This window comes from Acyrthosiphon pisum, chromosome A3 (assembly GCF_005508785.2).
Source record: "Acyrthosiphon pisum isolate AL4f chromosome A3, pea_aphid_22Mar2018_4r6ur, whole genome shotgun sequence".
In the NCBI taxonomy this organism is placed as follows: domain Eukaryota; kingdom Metazoa; phylum Arthropoda; class Insecta; order Hemiptera; family Aphididae; genus Acyrthosiphon; species Acyrthosiphon pisum.
In genome coordinates this window covers 36,005,638-36,021,848 of record NC_042496.1, presented here as the reverse complement: position 1 = coordinate 36,021,848, position 16,211 = coordinate 36,005,638, and the positions used below count along the sequence as shown (strand labels likewise).

General features: G+C 33.0%; 1 protein-coding gene across 2 annotated transcripts; it reads left to right on the top strand.

Moving 5' to 3' along the window:
• Window positions 1–4,282: 4,282 nt before the first annotated feature.
• Window positions 4,283–13,373, top strand: LOC100570287 (zinc finger protein 436). 2 transcript variants are annotated; one of them, XM_003241454.4, is made up of 6 exons: window positions 4,283–5,036; window positions 6,921–7,058; window positions 9,328–9,403; window positions 10,932–11,037; window positions 11,108–11,286; window positions 11,706–13,373. In XM_003241454.4, the coding sequence occupies exons 1-6, from the start codon at window positions 4,839–4,841 to the stop codon at window positions 12,869–12,871; spliced, it is 1,863 nt and encodes a 620-aa protein (XP_003241502.1). In that variant the 5' UTR covers window positions 4,283–4,838; the 3' UTR covers window positions 12,872–13,373. The 2 variants fall into 2 exon arrangements, with proteins under 2 accessions (XP_003241502.1, XP_016656333.1); XM_016800844.2 differs by lacking the exon at window positions 4,283–5,036 and adding an exon at window positions 6,807–6,848.
• The last annotated feature ends 2,838 nt before the right edge of the window (window positions 13,374–16,211 follow it).

Here is a 16,211-nt window from a genome sequence, read left to right as displayed (position 1 = left end):
GTAGGGCGTATTATAATTATAAATATTTATAATAGTTGTACCTAATCTTATAGAGGTATACGGCAAACACATGAAATGCAATATACCTACCATTATAATACCTCCTATTCATTCGTAGACCATCACCTTCAACTGTATTATTATTATTATTATCATCATCGCGCTAGGTAATGAGTTTACAGTTTACACGAATATAATTTACAAGCGCGACGGGACTTGAATGGTTGAATCCATTTCCTGTGGCGTCATTTGAATAAAAATCGAAACCCAAAAGTTGTTGTGACCCGCCATGTTCAAACGATGATAATAATAATATCACATTCGACTATCGCAAAACGATTATCGAGCCTCGGGCGCATTGAAATCAGTGCCACAACTACTGTAGGTACAGGTGGTGGCGTGGTGCCACAAACTACCTAATGGGCCTCAAATATATAGGCCTCTAATTTAATCATAAACACATTTTGAAAGAATGTTTGTTTATGACGTTTAAGAAATTAATGTACTTATTTAAAAAAACAAAATATATAGTTAGTACTTAGTTACTTATACAATATTGAAAAACGTATAAACCATAAACCATAATATTATGCAGAATGCGGTACAAATTCGGTGACCGCAGTCCACATTTTATATACCATATACTACTGTACAATCGCGAACGTGACCATGATAATTTCATCAGTCAGTAAAGGTAAAACCGTATACTATCGGGTTTGGTCTACGAGCCTGGATCGCTGAGCCAACCACTGAACCACGTGATGGGCAATTTTTTTTGGATATACCACCTGTCTAAAATTTAAGTTTGTGATCTACTTTATCGGTACCTGTTCGAAGAAGTCTGTTTTTAAATCGGTAATAATATATAAACCAACGGCCCGGCCCGTTAACTCGATACACTGCAGGCAGTTTTGTTACAGTTCGATTATTCGTCCCGGTCTAAAATTATCAGTTTCGGCCAATGCACTAATAGGACGCATTTAAAATTGAAGCTCAGGCTCGAACTAAAACTTTTTAGGGGCATGGTAAAGTGTGCGCCTATATTTTATTATTATGCTTATATCATAATAATATGTTCGTGAAGATCATAGACATTAGACATTTTATTTATCGTGAAAGTATAATAAAATCAAAAATATTTGTGTGTACTGCTACACACTTTATTAATCTAACAAAAATATTATACCTTTATACAAATACAATGACTTCAACATTACTTTTAATACTTCAACATTTATGTTGATATATTTAAAAAAAATAGGGGCGCAGTTCAAATATTAGGGCACTATTATTACCAAGACTCGAACCAGAAATTTAAGTCTGCGCTCGCCTATGTGTATAATATAATTTTATGATAATATAGTAATATATGGCACTGACAATATTCTAAAAGCGGTTAGTCGATGTGACCGTTGCCACTACGTTAGTACTTATAATATTAATCATATTAATCAAATCGTAATCAAAATGTAGGATGGTGTGTCGGTGAGCAATATACGTGATTATCATTATCCGCGAACATCGATTTCAAACGACTCTGCGCAGTCGCGACCAAAAGCTTATTGTTCCTGCTTTTATCCTATACACTCATGAACCATGGTACTACGATTTTCGTGTTTCATCGTGTCGTCGACATATTTATAACTTTATAAATTATAAGCATCGTTTGAATTATAATTATAATAATTATAAAACTGTGCGGGCCCAATTTAAAGTAAAAATATAATTATTTAAAGGGGCCTCTGGGCCGCAGCCCATTCAGGCCAATCAGCCCTCCCCTAAATCCGGCCCAACTCTTAAGTATAATATTATGAACATCACGTACCCAATTCTATATATTATCATAATAATATATTTCAGTCTTTATACAATAAATAAAGTCATAGTACCTATACATCAAACTGTACCGATGAGTATAATAGGTAACCATCTACCTGCTTGCAGTGTCGCTGAGATATTCACCTCTATATATATGAAAACTAAATAATAATACAATGAAATCTATAAAATAATATGATGGACAATCACGGGACCATTAAAAGGGTCGTAAACTGTTTGGACGATTCGACACAGAATGGGGTCTGTTTGAGTGAATTGATATATATTATACCGTTTAGGTGAGTGACGAGTGTTTATTTCACTAAAAATATTGTTTGGGTGAAAAAGTATAAATTTATAGGTATTGTAAAGACGTATACCTAGTACGTACAATAAGACAAGTACACATTGTCATAATACCTATTAAAAAAAATAATAATAATAAAATAAAAGCACATGCGCATCATAGGTAGTGAGAAATTCTATGTCTCTCGCACGGGTAAAATTAATTATTTCATTCGCCCAAACTACCACTGCTCTTCTATTTTTTCTGTCAATCTCACATTGTAAGTACACAACTATTTTCATGAAAATACCCGAGAAAAAATATAAATAAGTACATAATAATCTCATTACATCTTAATGATAGTTGATATATGCACACAACATACATACATAATATTATTATAATATTATGGTCAATTAAATATATCTACATTATCATTTATCATAAATATGCGCAATTAACGTTATCGTTATCGGCGATAAAGGACGGTAATGTATCGGTCGTAATCCATGCTTTGACATGAAGTCGGGCACGACGTGGTTGTCGCGATCTGTTGTAGACTTGTATAGAAAGTAAGCAAGTCTATGCCGGCGACGCCGTCCGCATAATATTATTGTACCTACTGTAGTAATAATTATATTATGTACATCATACCACGTACGTGTGCGATTATATTTGCAGAGTTTGAACCGAGATTGTCGTCCTTAATTAAGGTACCGGGAGAAAAATGACTCTCCGTAACAGAGACGGTCCTTAATGTCATATTATATATGAATGCCCGTCTTTTTGCAGGGACTTGGTCCGTTGAGAGTTACTGACCGTTAGTGTAAAGTTTCACTAGCCGTATTTATATTTCACTTGCCGTTCGCGTTATTGCGGCGACGATAGGCATAGGTGTTGCAGCTGGCAGGAGGAGGAGAAGGGGGGCACCGGTGTTCGGGTTTTTTTTTTTTTGTTTTTTCTACCATTTTACTACGCTTAATATTTTCGTGCCGTGTCAAAATGGCGCGACGACGACGACGACGACGACGGTCAACAACTCTCTAGTCTCCGTCGTCGGCGGCGGCAGTTCCCCCCTCAGGCGCGCGCGCCCGTCACACTTATTGGGATAAAAACATTACACAAACTATATGCCGCCTGAGTATGGGCAGAGAGGGGCAGGGGGAACGCCGGTGTACGGTCGCCACTCGCCGCCGTGTATAGGCATAAGGCATATTATTATTACGTACGCGCCGAGTTCTACGGTCGGGCGCCTTCGTCGGTGTTGTCGTCCTCGGCCCCGGCAATTTCATTTCGCGAACCGAGTCCGCCGACCGACTATGTCGCGGTGCACTGTATGTATAAGTGGTACACTAGTACCATTGATTATAGAATAATATAGTCCATCCTATAACCAATGCTGGTATTTGATTTTATAACAACGCACACGTTAGCGTCGACAACCCTTGACTCCCCATTCCCCCCAAACAATCGACCGGTTTTGTGATTCATAAAAAACGTATCACATTATTGACGAATAATAATAATATTAATATAATAGCAACCAATTTATTACAATCATAAAATTATTAATAATATCATCGTTGAATGTGCGATAATAATATTAATATCGTAATAATTATTCATAATGATGATGATAATGATATTATGGCGGCTGCGGCGTCGGCCGAACCACCGGACGGAAAACACAAAAATAGAAGCCCGACAACGCGCGTTATAGGTACAGTGTGTTACAAGTTACAACAGCCCCGCGCGCCGACGGGTTTTATTTTCGTGTAGCGTAGCGCTGGCGTACGTTTTTATAATAATAATAATATATATATATATATTTTTATACGGTTTTTTTTTCGCCGTCACCTCCCCGCACCGGCTGGCCCCTCTCGCCGGCCCCCTACCACCCCCCCAGTCAGGCCGAATTCTCCTTCCACCGCTGCCACCGATACGCCGCCCGGCGAGCGGAACGCCGAACGACCTCTCTCGCGGGCGAACCGACCGGCGACCACCGCAGCAGACGCCCCCCCCCAAGCGCGCGCGCTCTCGCACACGCACACGACCCGTTCGCGGCGCCCGCCACCAATATATCAATTTATTATTGTTGTTCTCGGGGAAATTTTTTGGGTAGGGGCTTGAGCGCTTCCACTGCCGCCCGCCGACGCCGCACGCTGCCCGCCGTCGATGACGCCGAACCGTTTCGGGTGCCCGCGCCGCGCCGACGAGGCGGTTCGCCTCCCCACCAATTTTTAATGCGCCGCGCAGTGTACACGGTCGTCGCCCGCGGGCCGCCGGAGCGCATCATTTTTTTTCTCTTTTCGTACACTCTTTTTCTATACGATTTTTTTTTATCGTAATCCACTAGCGCACACACAAACGAGCGCGCTCACACACACACACACACCCGTAGTCTACGTGGCCCGCCGCCGCCGCCGCCGCCGCCGCTGCGCTCGTCCCCGGCCGCGCCGCAGCCCGCAATATTATCCGTGAAACTCTCGTAACCGCCGCCGCCGCACACGGTCGTCCGTTTTTCGCGTACGCCGCCGACGTCCGTTGGCGCACAAAATAATATTGCGACACGACAATCGCGCTCGGTGCTTCCGATTTCCGTCGTCATCGTGTTGATTCCACGTCGCATTATTATAATTCCGTTTGCCGCACAGTGCGGCGTCGACCCTCAAAAACCCGACGTCGACGACGTTTCATCTGACGTTTCACCCGGACGACGGGCACCCGCTCACCGATGATGGCGCACGACGAGGATGACGATGCGGCGGCCGCCACCGCGGCCAGCTGCAGGTTGTGCTGCAGGCCTTCGGTGGCCGACGATCAGCGGCATCCGATCGTCACGGCCGCCAACGCCGAGGACGGCGATGGCTGCGGCGGGACACGCCCCGGCGGCGGGTTGCGCGACACCATTGTCAAGCACCTGCGGATACAGGTGAGCGACCGCGTGTGTACACAACTCTGTGGCATCACACCGCAATACATATTATTATTATTATTATTATTACCTATATCAATATCGCCACTGTCTACTCACCGCCAATTCTGCCGCCCGAGTTTTCTATACGTACCCAGGTACTTGATGTCTATATTTTTCCATCGTTTCATCGTTCCAACGAGGGCACACTCGGCCTTTGCCGCTCGCAAACGAACGCGTGTGTGTAACAATAATAATTATAACAATACTCCCCACCCACCGCCGCCGGCGACCTTTTCAAATAACAATATTGCTCCACTATCAGTGATGATTGCGTCACGCCTGATAACGACGACATTTGCGATCGAACAGCTGCTGCACGTCCGAAATGTTGGCGCGCGACCCTGCGGCATTTTTCCGATCCGACGTGCTCGGCGACCTTTTTCCCGGTTTCCCGGCGGCCGGTTCGAGTTTTCTGCTGGCTTTTGACTTGGTAGCTTTCCATCCACATTCGTCATAATATATCAATGTCCCTTAATACACATTTGAAATCGTGACGATTTAAGTTAGAGATCCATGATAGACATCTTCACTGGATATTGCTTTTGCTCCGTTTCATCTGTGTCCGTCCAATGCTAAAATGTCTGTCGACCGTACTATGTTCTGCGTTAATTACTATCGCCTGTATGGTACCTATGTTTAAATTTTGCACTGTAGTTGTTACATCCTGCTTTGAATCGCAAGTTTGTCAGTTGAGTGCGGTTTAGTGTTACTCACAGGTACATAATTTAATAATTTGATGGTACATTGGAACCTATTATGTAATTCAATTTCTACAGTTCATTCCACTTTTATTATATGACATTCTTGGTATTTTCATTCGTTTGATTTAGTTGATAGAGTTCTCGGTACCTATATAGGCGCAATTTCAACTATTGACTTGGGGGGGGGGCTAAATATATTAAAAGCAAGCAGACCATTGCAATATAGCATATTATTAAAATTGGATGTTCTAGGTTTTTTGGGAGGCTACGTCTAAGTTTTGGGGGGCTTAGAACCCCCAAGCTTCCCCCAAATTGCGCCTATGGGTACCTACTATGCTGATAGTCCAATTTGTGTTTATTGAAATAAATTTGTCACACCAAATTAGTAAATAGGTACTGATTGCACTTTTCCGATTCCATTATTAGGTAGGTATAATATATCCATTGGATTTTTAAGCAATATATCTAATATAGAAGTTATTTGTTTGGTTTGAAGTGTACCTGCTTATTATTTAGATTTTAAATTCTGGCACCCCCTAAAATTGCTTATTACCAAATACCAATCTTAAATTCTCCAAACAATGTATTTCCCTAGGTAGTACCTATTGTATTGTAATTTAGTACATTGTGAATACCTTATAATAATAAAAATAATCTTGGAATTTGAAAGTATAATTTTTGCGTAGGCATTGTGGTTGAATCGTCAATAGTTCTTCAATAATCCAATGCATTTTTAATTTTTATCTTATTCAATTAGGTAATATTATGAGGTCTGTTCTGGGGTCTTTTCTGATTTATCAATAATTTTCCTAATTAAGTAGAGAAATGAATAATATATTAATTTGTTGTGCATTAAATAAAATTGAATATAAATATATATACTTAGGTACACAGATTAAGTAGGTGAGTACTTGTTATCAGTAACAGGTAGATACAGTGCTTGTGAGTAAAAGTAGGTATACAAATAAATATGGCTTACCTAACTAGGTACCCAATGTATATATTGAAAATAAATTGTTAGTATAGGTACCGTCTACTTATGTGTTATAGAATATTAAATAACTTGGTACTTATTTTATGTAATTGATTTTGTTAATTGGTATGGGTGAATTAACTTAAAATGTCTTATTTTGTATAGGTTTCAGAAGATGATGGCTTGTCCAAAATAGTATGCTCTGAGTGCATGGCGTTGTTAAACGAGTGGGAACAATTTTATGAGATGTGCTCAAAAAATAACAACACGCACCTAAAACAACTATCGGATGGAGATGATAAAGTATATTAAATTTATATTATGCATTTATAACTATTTAATTAAATTGAATGTAGATGTATACCTAACCTAGGTATTAGGTATTGATATGCCTAACCCATACCTAGTACTTATATTTTTATTATAAGTTTAATTAATCGTGTAATTATTAATTAACATTGCACATTTTACCAAATTACCTATATTGTATTATTATGTAGTAACTATTATACGTTTATTATACAACAACTTAATGCATTGTTGTTATAGTTTTAGTTCACTTTTATAATAACTAATAGATAATGCATTATAGGAACCTATTTACTTACATTTTTTTATTTTCTTCAAAATCAATATTTCTCTACAAAATATAATTTAATATTTCATATTATACATCATATTAACCTAGCTTATTGTATTTATCCATGTATTCCTAGAAAAATGATAATTGTTAGGCTATGCATTGAAATTAACATTTTTATAATTTTGTTTTATTTACATAAGTGTTTAACATTTAATTTGAGATTCTTACACTTATACAACCATTATTCTGCAACATTGACTGCTATTGTATTGTTTTTTTTCCTAAAAACCTTAATGACAGAAAATGGGAAAGGAATGCATATACTAAAATTATTAATATCAATTTTAAAAAGACTGGGTATTTGTCAATCTATATAATATGTATATTATTATGCTTGCAGCTCTAGATTTTGATTATCACCACATGGCCTCATGACATATTTATTTTATTGTTACATAATCATACCGCGTGGATGTAGTGAAGTTTATTTATCATGTTAATTAATTGTATTATTCATAATAAACTATTTATGATAAACTCAAAATTAGTATAATAACCAGTACCATTTTATGTTTTTTAATTGCCGTCTTCATTAGTCAATACATGGAAATTGGAATTTAGTGAATACTGATAGTACCATCATATCATATTATTAGTCATTAATTTTCATTTGGTTATCAAAAGCTAGTACCTACCTACATGGCTACACAATTATAATATGTAAATATAAGATATCTATATTAATTATAAAGCTGGATATAATGGTTCTGTGTTTAGTATCCAACCAGATTGAAATAGTAAATAAATGTATGAAAAATAATATTATAAACATTTGTGCTTTATTTTTGTATTACAAAATAATTGATCACTGTTAGACACAATCACAATCATTATTTTTTATAATTATATTTATATAATGACATATTTAGACAAAAGCCGTTTTGTGTCATATTTTGTCCTTTAATTAAACTTAACATATTTTTTGATTTAGATTAATCATCTCAGTTATGATCGGTTAACTATATTTGATTAGCAATTACTAATTATTATATAGGTAACCTTCAATTTACTATTACATTAGGCTTATAAGCTATTACAAATTCTAATATTCAATTCAAAATAAATACTCTTTATTTTCTCATTGATACAACTAGGGTGAATTTATCGTAGTGAGCTACATCCACATTTTTTTTTTAGGATAATAACTAATATTGAAATTGTAACAAATACTTGATGATGTAACCCCTTTTTAAAAAATAATTGCTTTAGTAGATCTGATCACATTTTTGTTATTTATTTACTAGTATCTATGTGTTTGTTTTCTCTCTCTGAATGGTGCACAACATTAACAAAACGCATTCACACAATATATTAATATGTTATTTTTATGTTTTTGATGAAATTTTAGAGTAACTGAAGTAAAATTACCCATCACAATAATATTATAGAAAATAATTTTTTTGAGGTTACCTATGACATATTGGTTTGTTTGAATATTGTTTCTAAAAAATGTAACATTTATTTAAATTTACAAAAAAAAAAAAAAAAAATGAATTTTTATAGCTTAATATTATAATATGGTCAAATAATTATAAAATAATACTATGTCAAACCCTCAAAAATTCTATTCTCTATAATTTGTGTTGTAGGTGTCTTACTTTTAAGAATATTCAGAAATCTTAAAAAATGATTTTACGTGAATGCTTTCATCTATGTTGTGCATGGGTCTGAGTAAGAAAACTTTACTCCCTGGTAAATGGCCAACTTAATTTTGTGACATATAGATTATTTTGATTTTTTTCAAAATAGCAAAATTTGAAGATGTAGGGTTTGATAAATCATAAATTCTTTGATGATTTAATTCTCATCATTTTTATCTACAAAAATTTAAAACGAATGTACAAATGTTTTTTTTTTATTTAAATAGGCTTCTACTGTAAAATATTTTTTCTTTAATATAATATTAATTTTTAATTAATACTTTTATAGAACGATGATGGTGATGAATTGGCGAACAATTTAGTAATTGACATAACTGATGAAGATGATGGACAAAGTTATACAAGTATGTAGACAGAAATGTGCATATTTAAAAAATATTGTCAATATTAGTATATGTAGTAGGTACTAATACTTGGATCCAGATTTCTGTATAAATAAACTTAAAATATGATGCTAATATTATACTTTCATAAAAACCTTAATTACCTAGCTTAAAATATAAAATATATACTCTTAAAATAAGAAAAAATTTTTTTTTAAAAAAGGCTCCAGTCGATGAAAAAAATGTGACTTTTAGATCAAAAAGCCAGGCAAAACTAGAAGAATTTGGTTTGACGGATTTTAATTTTAAAAACAGATGATGATTGACTAACAAGTTTACTAGGTGTGACCATAGGCGATTTTTAATATTCCAATTATTGTTAGTGTCATAATGAATAATATATACACAAGAATAATATTTTTATTTATGGATATCACAGATGAAAAATAGATGTTTTGAACCTCCTAGATCTTAATAAACTTGGTAATCAATGAAAATCAGTTTTAAAAATTGAAATCCGTCAAACCAAATTCCTTCAGATTACTCTGGATTTTCGGTCTAAAAACCACTTTTTTAAAATTAAAAAAGCTATCTAATTTAATATCATTGCTAATGCCTGCCCGTACGCAAGTTAATTGACAGCGAATATAAATAACTTACCTGATGGTATTATGCGGGCCTACTGTTATAATTCAGGACATTTCTAGGAAATATTGACTGAAAACGATTACAGATTAAACTCACACATACTAATGTTCATTTACTTTTCACACATTTACAAGTAATTTTAATGTCATCGTGTTAAATTGCCTATATTAATTTCCTAATAACATAACCGACTGCAGCCCCCTTAAACCCTGCTCAAATATTTAAGTTTTTTAACAAAACCTTTAAAAAAAAGATACATAACTACATAAGTAAACATTTCAAAATATTGTTATGAAAAACTAATTATAATTATAAAAATAGAACACAAATTCATTGCAGCCTAAAAGAAAAATTATATGTTAGCAAAATCTAGTGATTGTGGCCTTGAACACAGAAAAATTAGCTGTTCTCTGTGGGGGTAGGAGATTACCATTGTTAGCATGAAATAAAATTAATTACTGTAATGAATTTTATAATACTCACTAATTTCATTTTAGTTTTCTTAGTTTTAGAATTCCTATACTCCTTTTCAAAAGAGAATAATTTACCGATCGGCAAATTTATGTACGGCGGCGCCCATTCCCCGCCAATTTTCTATTGTTAGCGTGATCACGTGGTTCTCGATGCACCAATCGAATCATTCGACATGTGCGAAAGCGGTATATTCTCTTTTGAAAAGGAGTATAGATATCCTAGGGTTGTGGTCATAAACTTTTAAAGTTTATTATTATAATAAGTATTTGTTTGTATGCTTTGCATGTATTAAAATATATATTATACACATTATATTTTTATTTTTAAAGCAAAATGTAAAGCATATTTACAATTTTTCATTAACATATTGTTCAGCTCTATTAACTTATGAATATTATGTTATAATTGTACTATATCAATGTAATAGGCAAAGATAAAAGCAAGTCGGATGCACCTAAAAGATCATTCCTTGGGGAACCATCACCTGAAGATTATGTACTGATGAAAGAAGAGACTTTCAATTTAGAACCAGTGTGAGTATTTGTATAAATTCAATATTGATAATTAATTGACTTTTATTAATATTATTGAATACATTTTCAGTAAGAATGGACCAACAGGAGTTTTGGGTGATTATTTAATAGAGTACAACAATTCCAAAAAGTTACCAACCGATTCGAGTAATGCAGATAAAGACATTGTTGACAATTTACGCATTCGAAGAGAAGTTTTACCATCCATGTGGGATGTATTTGAAAAAACAATCGAAAAGCTAAAGTCTGGTAAAATAAAATTATAAATTACTTAAAATCATTGTATACTTATTAGTTATTACCACTTATTGCCTACTTGACTACTTACCACAATATTTTTGTAATTCAAACTTAACCTAGTATAATATATCTATATAGACAGTTTGGACTTAAAGTAAATTTATTCTATTACACTAATATCTGCTATTGTTTCTATTTATTTGTTACAAACTTAAATACAACTTATTTAAATAGTTAATATCTCCAAAATACCGGTATTTTAATAATTTAATTTAAAAAAAATTATAAAAAATAAAATTGTCAACTCTATTAGGAAAAATATTACTCGTATTTACCCGAGACATAAAGAGATTCATATTTATTATAACATTAGTTGACTAATACAATTTTTTGGTTTGTAAAATATTTTTATTTTGTTTTTGTTTTAGGAGAGTCGTGTACTACACTAGTAACTCATAGACGTTATATTATCAACAAAGGTGCATTCCCTTGTTCGTTGTGTGGTGAATGTTACGAGTTTGATCAGGGTGTTTGTCGTGATGAAGAAGAACCTCAACCACCAGTTGAAGTTGACATCCAACAACGCCTATTCATTTGTCCTACGTGTGGGAAATCTTTTCCTCGTCGTAGCTCATGGAAACGTCATCAAATGACTCATGAAGATGTGAAGCCATATGTATGTCGAATTTGCACAAGTGGCTTCAATCGTAAAGAACATCTGATGCGCCACATGTTGTCGCATAGCACGGTTAGACCATTTCCGTGCGAACGGTGTGGTAAACGTTTTATACGCAAAGAACATTTAGCCAGACATCTTTTGTGCATACCAAGTTGTTCTAATTCGTCTGACATGCCGAGACCCTTCTGTTGTGATATTTGCAAACAGAGATTTGTGCGTAAGGAACATCTGTTCAGACATAGAAAACGAGCCCATGAACATGCATTAATTTTGGATAATCAATTAGAAGAAAAACCATTTGTATGTTGGCAGTGTGGAAAATGTTTCACTCGCTATGAACATCTGCGCAAACATTTGGATATCCACAACGGTATTATTCCATCATCTTCGACAGAAATACTTCCTGAAGTAACTCTTTCAGAAATAAAGCCTGAAGAAACCTCAGTAGATATCAAAACAGAAAATTTGTCTGATTCTGAAGGTGAATCTGAAGTACTCCCTCCTGTGAGTGTGCTTGAACTCAATGAACAACAACCCGAACAAGGTAGACCAAAACCAAGTACGCTTTGTACTATTTGCAAAAAGACCTTCTCTCGCCGTAGTCATTTGTTACGCCATCTGAAGCGTATACACAAAGTAGAACCAGTGTTGACCAGGAGACGAGTACACAAAGCTGGTGACGAAAACGGAAATTCTATAGACGATACTAAATGGGAATGTCATACGTGTGGGAAGACATTTTCCAGACAAGCTCATCTTGAGAGGCATGAAAAAAATTTGCACAGCGAAGAGCGTATGGTGCCTGCCCCATATGAATGTGTGTCTTGTGGCCAAGCCTTCTTCGATAGTAATTTACTCAATCAGCATATGGCAACACATGGGAATACTGTGACTGATGATTTTGTTTGGATGTGATATGGTTAAGTATTGGGGGGGTTCTTCTTGATTTCAAGTGTTGTAAACAGCTTACACAAATATCAACTATCGACTTGACTACGTTATAAATTATGTTACATCATAGAACGTTTTATAAATACGTAAAACTTAACATATCAATATTGTCTGGCAGTCGATAGACATACTAAAAAAAAAGAAATAATAAAAGAATCTGTTTAACTATCAATATTATTCCCTTATTAGTTTCAAATGATGGCCATCATTTGTCAGTTATGTTGCATTTAGTTTTATTCTATTGGCTGGAGTTCTTGACATGTTAATATTTTTATTTTTATTATTATATGTATACAGAGTGGCCTACCATGATTTCCTGTTTTTCTATGTTAATTAAATGAAAAATTGGTTAACACAGTGGGCCATTGTACATATTTTATATAATTTTAACACATTTCGTTTATTTTGTTATCTACAGTGTAGCCTATTCGGACCAAAAGTCAAACAAAGGCTGTTAAATAATAAATTAAGTAAAAAAAAATATTTAATAAAACCATAGTTATTGTGTGTTAACAATCATTGACGTTATATTTACCAAATTGAGAAATTTTTGTTTACCAATACAGAAAGCTTTTCCAAAAAAAATAATAAATACTTCATTGATTTATCTTATTGTTATTATATAATATTATACAGGGTGGATTTTTAGTCCGTTAAAAAAAATACTTGATATTTTATTATATTTGTCTTAATCTTGTTTAATTTTTTAAATTCTACAATGTTGTTCAGATTTTAAAGTTTTATTTAATTAATAATAATTAATAATTAATGTCATTATTACTTTTGGACTTATTTGTTGAATTTGTTAATTCCGAAAATTGTGTATAGAGTAAAATGAAATGGACGAGTACTAATAGTTTGACTAATATTTTGACACGTTTTATTTAGTCATCAATAACATAATATTTTAACCTTGAAAGAGACATGATATTTAGCTTCTTATTATTTCAGTTTTCAAATGCGGTAGATGAAGTAATAATTTCAACATTATTTAAGTATGATCAATTGTGCATTATGAAAATGTTAATATTGTATTATACTGTAATCACTGTTTACCTTGTTTATTGTAACATGGTTATGTTTTGTTTTTTTTCTTCAACATTTTTATTATTATTATTATTATTACTTACCAAGGTGGTTTTTATTTATCATATTTTATATAAATACATTTAATTTTAATTTATTATAGTATTTAAAAATAGTTGTCGTATCACCATTTATGTAAGTATCTTATTAAAATATCAACACATTTAAAATGTTTTGAATTATGAAATTTATTTGGTATCGATACACATATTTTTCATTGGTAATGTGGCAAATTAAACTCCAATATATAACAATTTTGATCACCGTTTTTTTTTTAATAATCTAATTTCATTTTTTTAATGTATAAATCTTATTTATCTTGGTTATGACAACTATTTCTTGGACATTTGTGTACTACTTTATTATTATAATTTATTATCATATTCTATATATATTTGTATTAGATATTTAAGACAAAAATGTTCTCTGGAGATGGTGGGTTTTGGGTTTTATTTTTGTTTTTTATCTACACGTTTGCTCAATTTCCATTTTACACCAATAACATACGTACACACATGTTATTGAATAGATTTATTGTTTTTTTATTTGGTTTGTTTCGATTGTTTAAGAACAATTTAATTACAATACTTGTAACATTATTATTATTATTTTTATTTTGTATTTTATATATATTTTGTTTTATAGTTATACAATTAATGTTAACATTTATTAAAGCACTTTTATAAATACCTATTAAGTTGCTTTCAAAAATAAGTGTCCCTCCCACCACACTCCATTGTTTTTCACTTTTCGTTTGTTTGTTTGTTTATTTAATTTTTATTATTATTATTATTATTATTATTATTTTTGTTTTTGTACTAACTTAATTGCAATAGATTCATTTACATTTTTATAAACGACTGAGACTTATGACACATTTCGTATGATAATTTTTTAATCGTTTTACTATTTTATAAAAGATACATAATATATTATATAGTATTTCAGTTCATTTATAAAACGATTTAAAAAAAAAAATTTTTGTGTATTGTAAAAATAACCATTACAAATTTACTTGATTACCTAAAACTAAGACAAACACTGATGTAACTCTATGTATAATATTATTGTATACATCTTTATGATATATTAATTATCGGTTATTTATCATTGCAATATTTTAATAATATTATGTTTATTGTTATTTTTATTATTTTATTATTGTTATTATTTAATTTTCAATAGTTCATAAATTTTTCAGAATGTATTTGATTTAATTGTTTTAACAGTGTTGTTAAGCCTGACATTATATATCTTTAGACCGCAAAGTGATATTAAACGAATAAATTCATTTTTTTATAAACAGTCTTCAATTCCTTTGTATTATTAGTTTGTGCATTTTGTATTATGTTACTAGCTGAATTACTCGGCTTCACCCATGATAAAATGTATAGCAGCGGCATGTTAAAAAGTATTCATATAATATTATGGTAGTAGTTCATAGCCTTATACAATAAGTATGCTTTATATAGCATTATAGCATAGAAGTAATCAAGATGAATATTTTTTTTTTTTTTTTTTAATTTGGAGTTAAACAATCTATACAAATTATGTATAATAAGCTTAAGTGTTAACAAATTTAGGATTACAGCCAGAAAAATATGAAGGAGAAGCCACCCACTGGTGACACTCCAGGTCAGAGTCGTAAGGTTAAATTATAAAAGTAGGTCGCGGCACCACTTTCTTTTCAATCTTTTGGGAGGGTTGCCAGGCATTGGATTGGTTAAATTTTTAGCTAGGATGTTAGGGTGGTCGAAGAGAGAGTTGTGGTAACGAGAGTAAGACTTGGTAGCGGTTTCTAACACTGTTCATTTTTAGGTCTGAGTGTAAAGTTTGATTGGATACATAGAAAGGAGCCTGTTATTAAACGAAATAATTTATTTTGGGTTATTTGAATTTTATTTATATGTGACTTTTTTGCAGAGCCCTACATCCAAATGGGTTTAAGGAGGGTTTTATATAGGTTTAGTTTAGTGTGAAGTGTAAGTTTTGATTTTGCGTTAAAGAAGAATTTAAGGGAACGAAGACGAGAGTTTAGTTTAATTTTGATGTTATGAGTATGGTGGGCCCAGTTTAGTTTTTTGTCAAAAAATATACCTAGGTATTTTGTGTTTGGTGAGGTTGGAATTGTGATGTTATTAAAAGAAATTTGAGGGCAAATTTGCTGTTTAAGGGTAAAAGTGATGTGACAGGATTTGGTTTCATTTATTTTGACTTT

What these genes read in the sequence shown, in the direction of transcription:
- LOC100570287 (XM_003241454.4), top strand. Translation starts at nt 4,839, where the DNA reads ATGATGGCGCACGACGAGGATGACGATGCGGCGGCCGCCACCGCGGCC. An exon ending in TCAAGCACCTGCGGATACAG is followed by an intron (nt 5,037 to 6,920) that starts GTGAGCGACCGC and finishes TATTTTGTATAG; the next exon opens with GTTTCAGAAGATGATGGCTT. An exon ending in ACTTTCAATTTAGAACCAGT is followed by an intron (nt 11,038 to 11,107) that starts GTGAGTATTTGT and finishes ATACATTTTCAG; the next exon opens with TAAGAATGGACCAACAGGAG.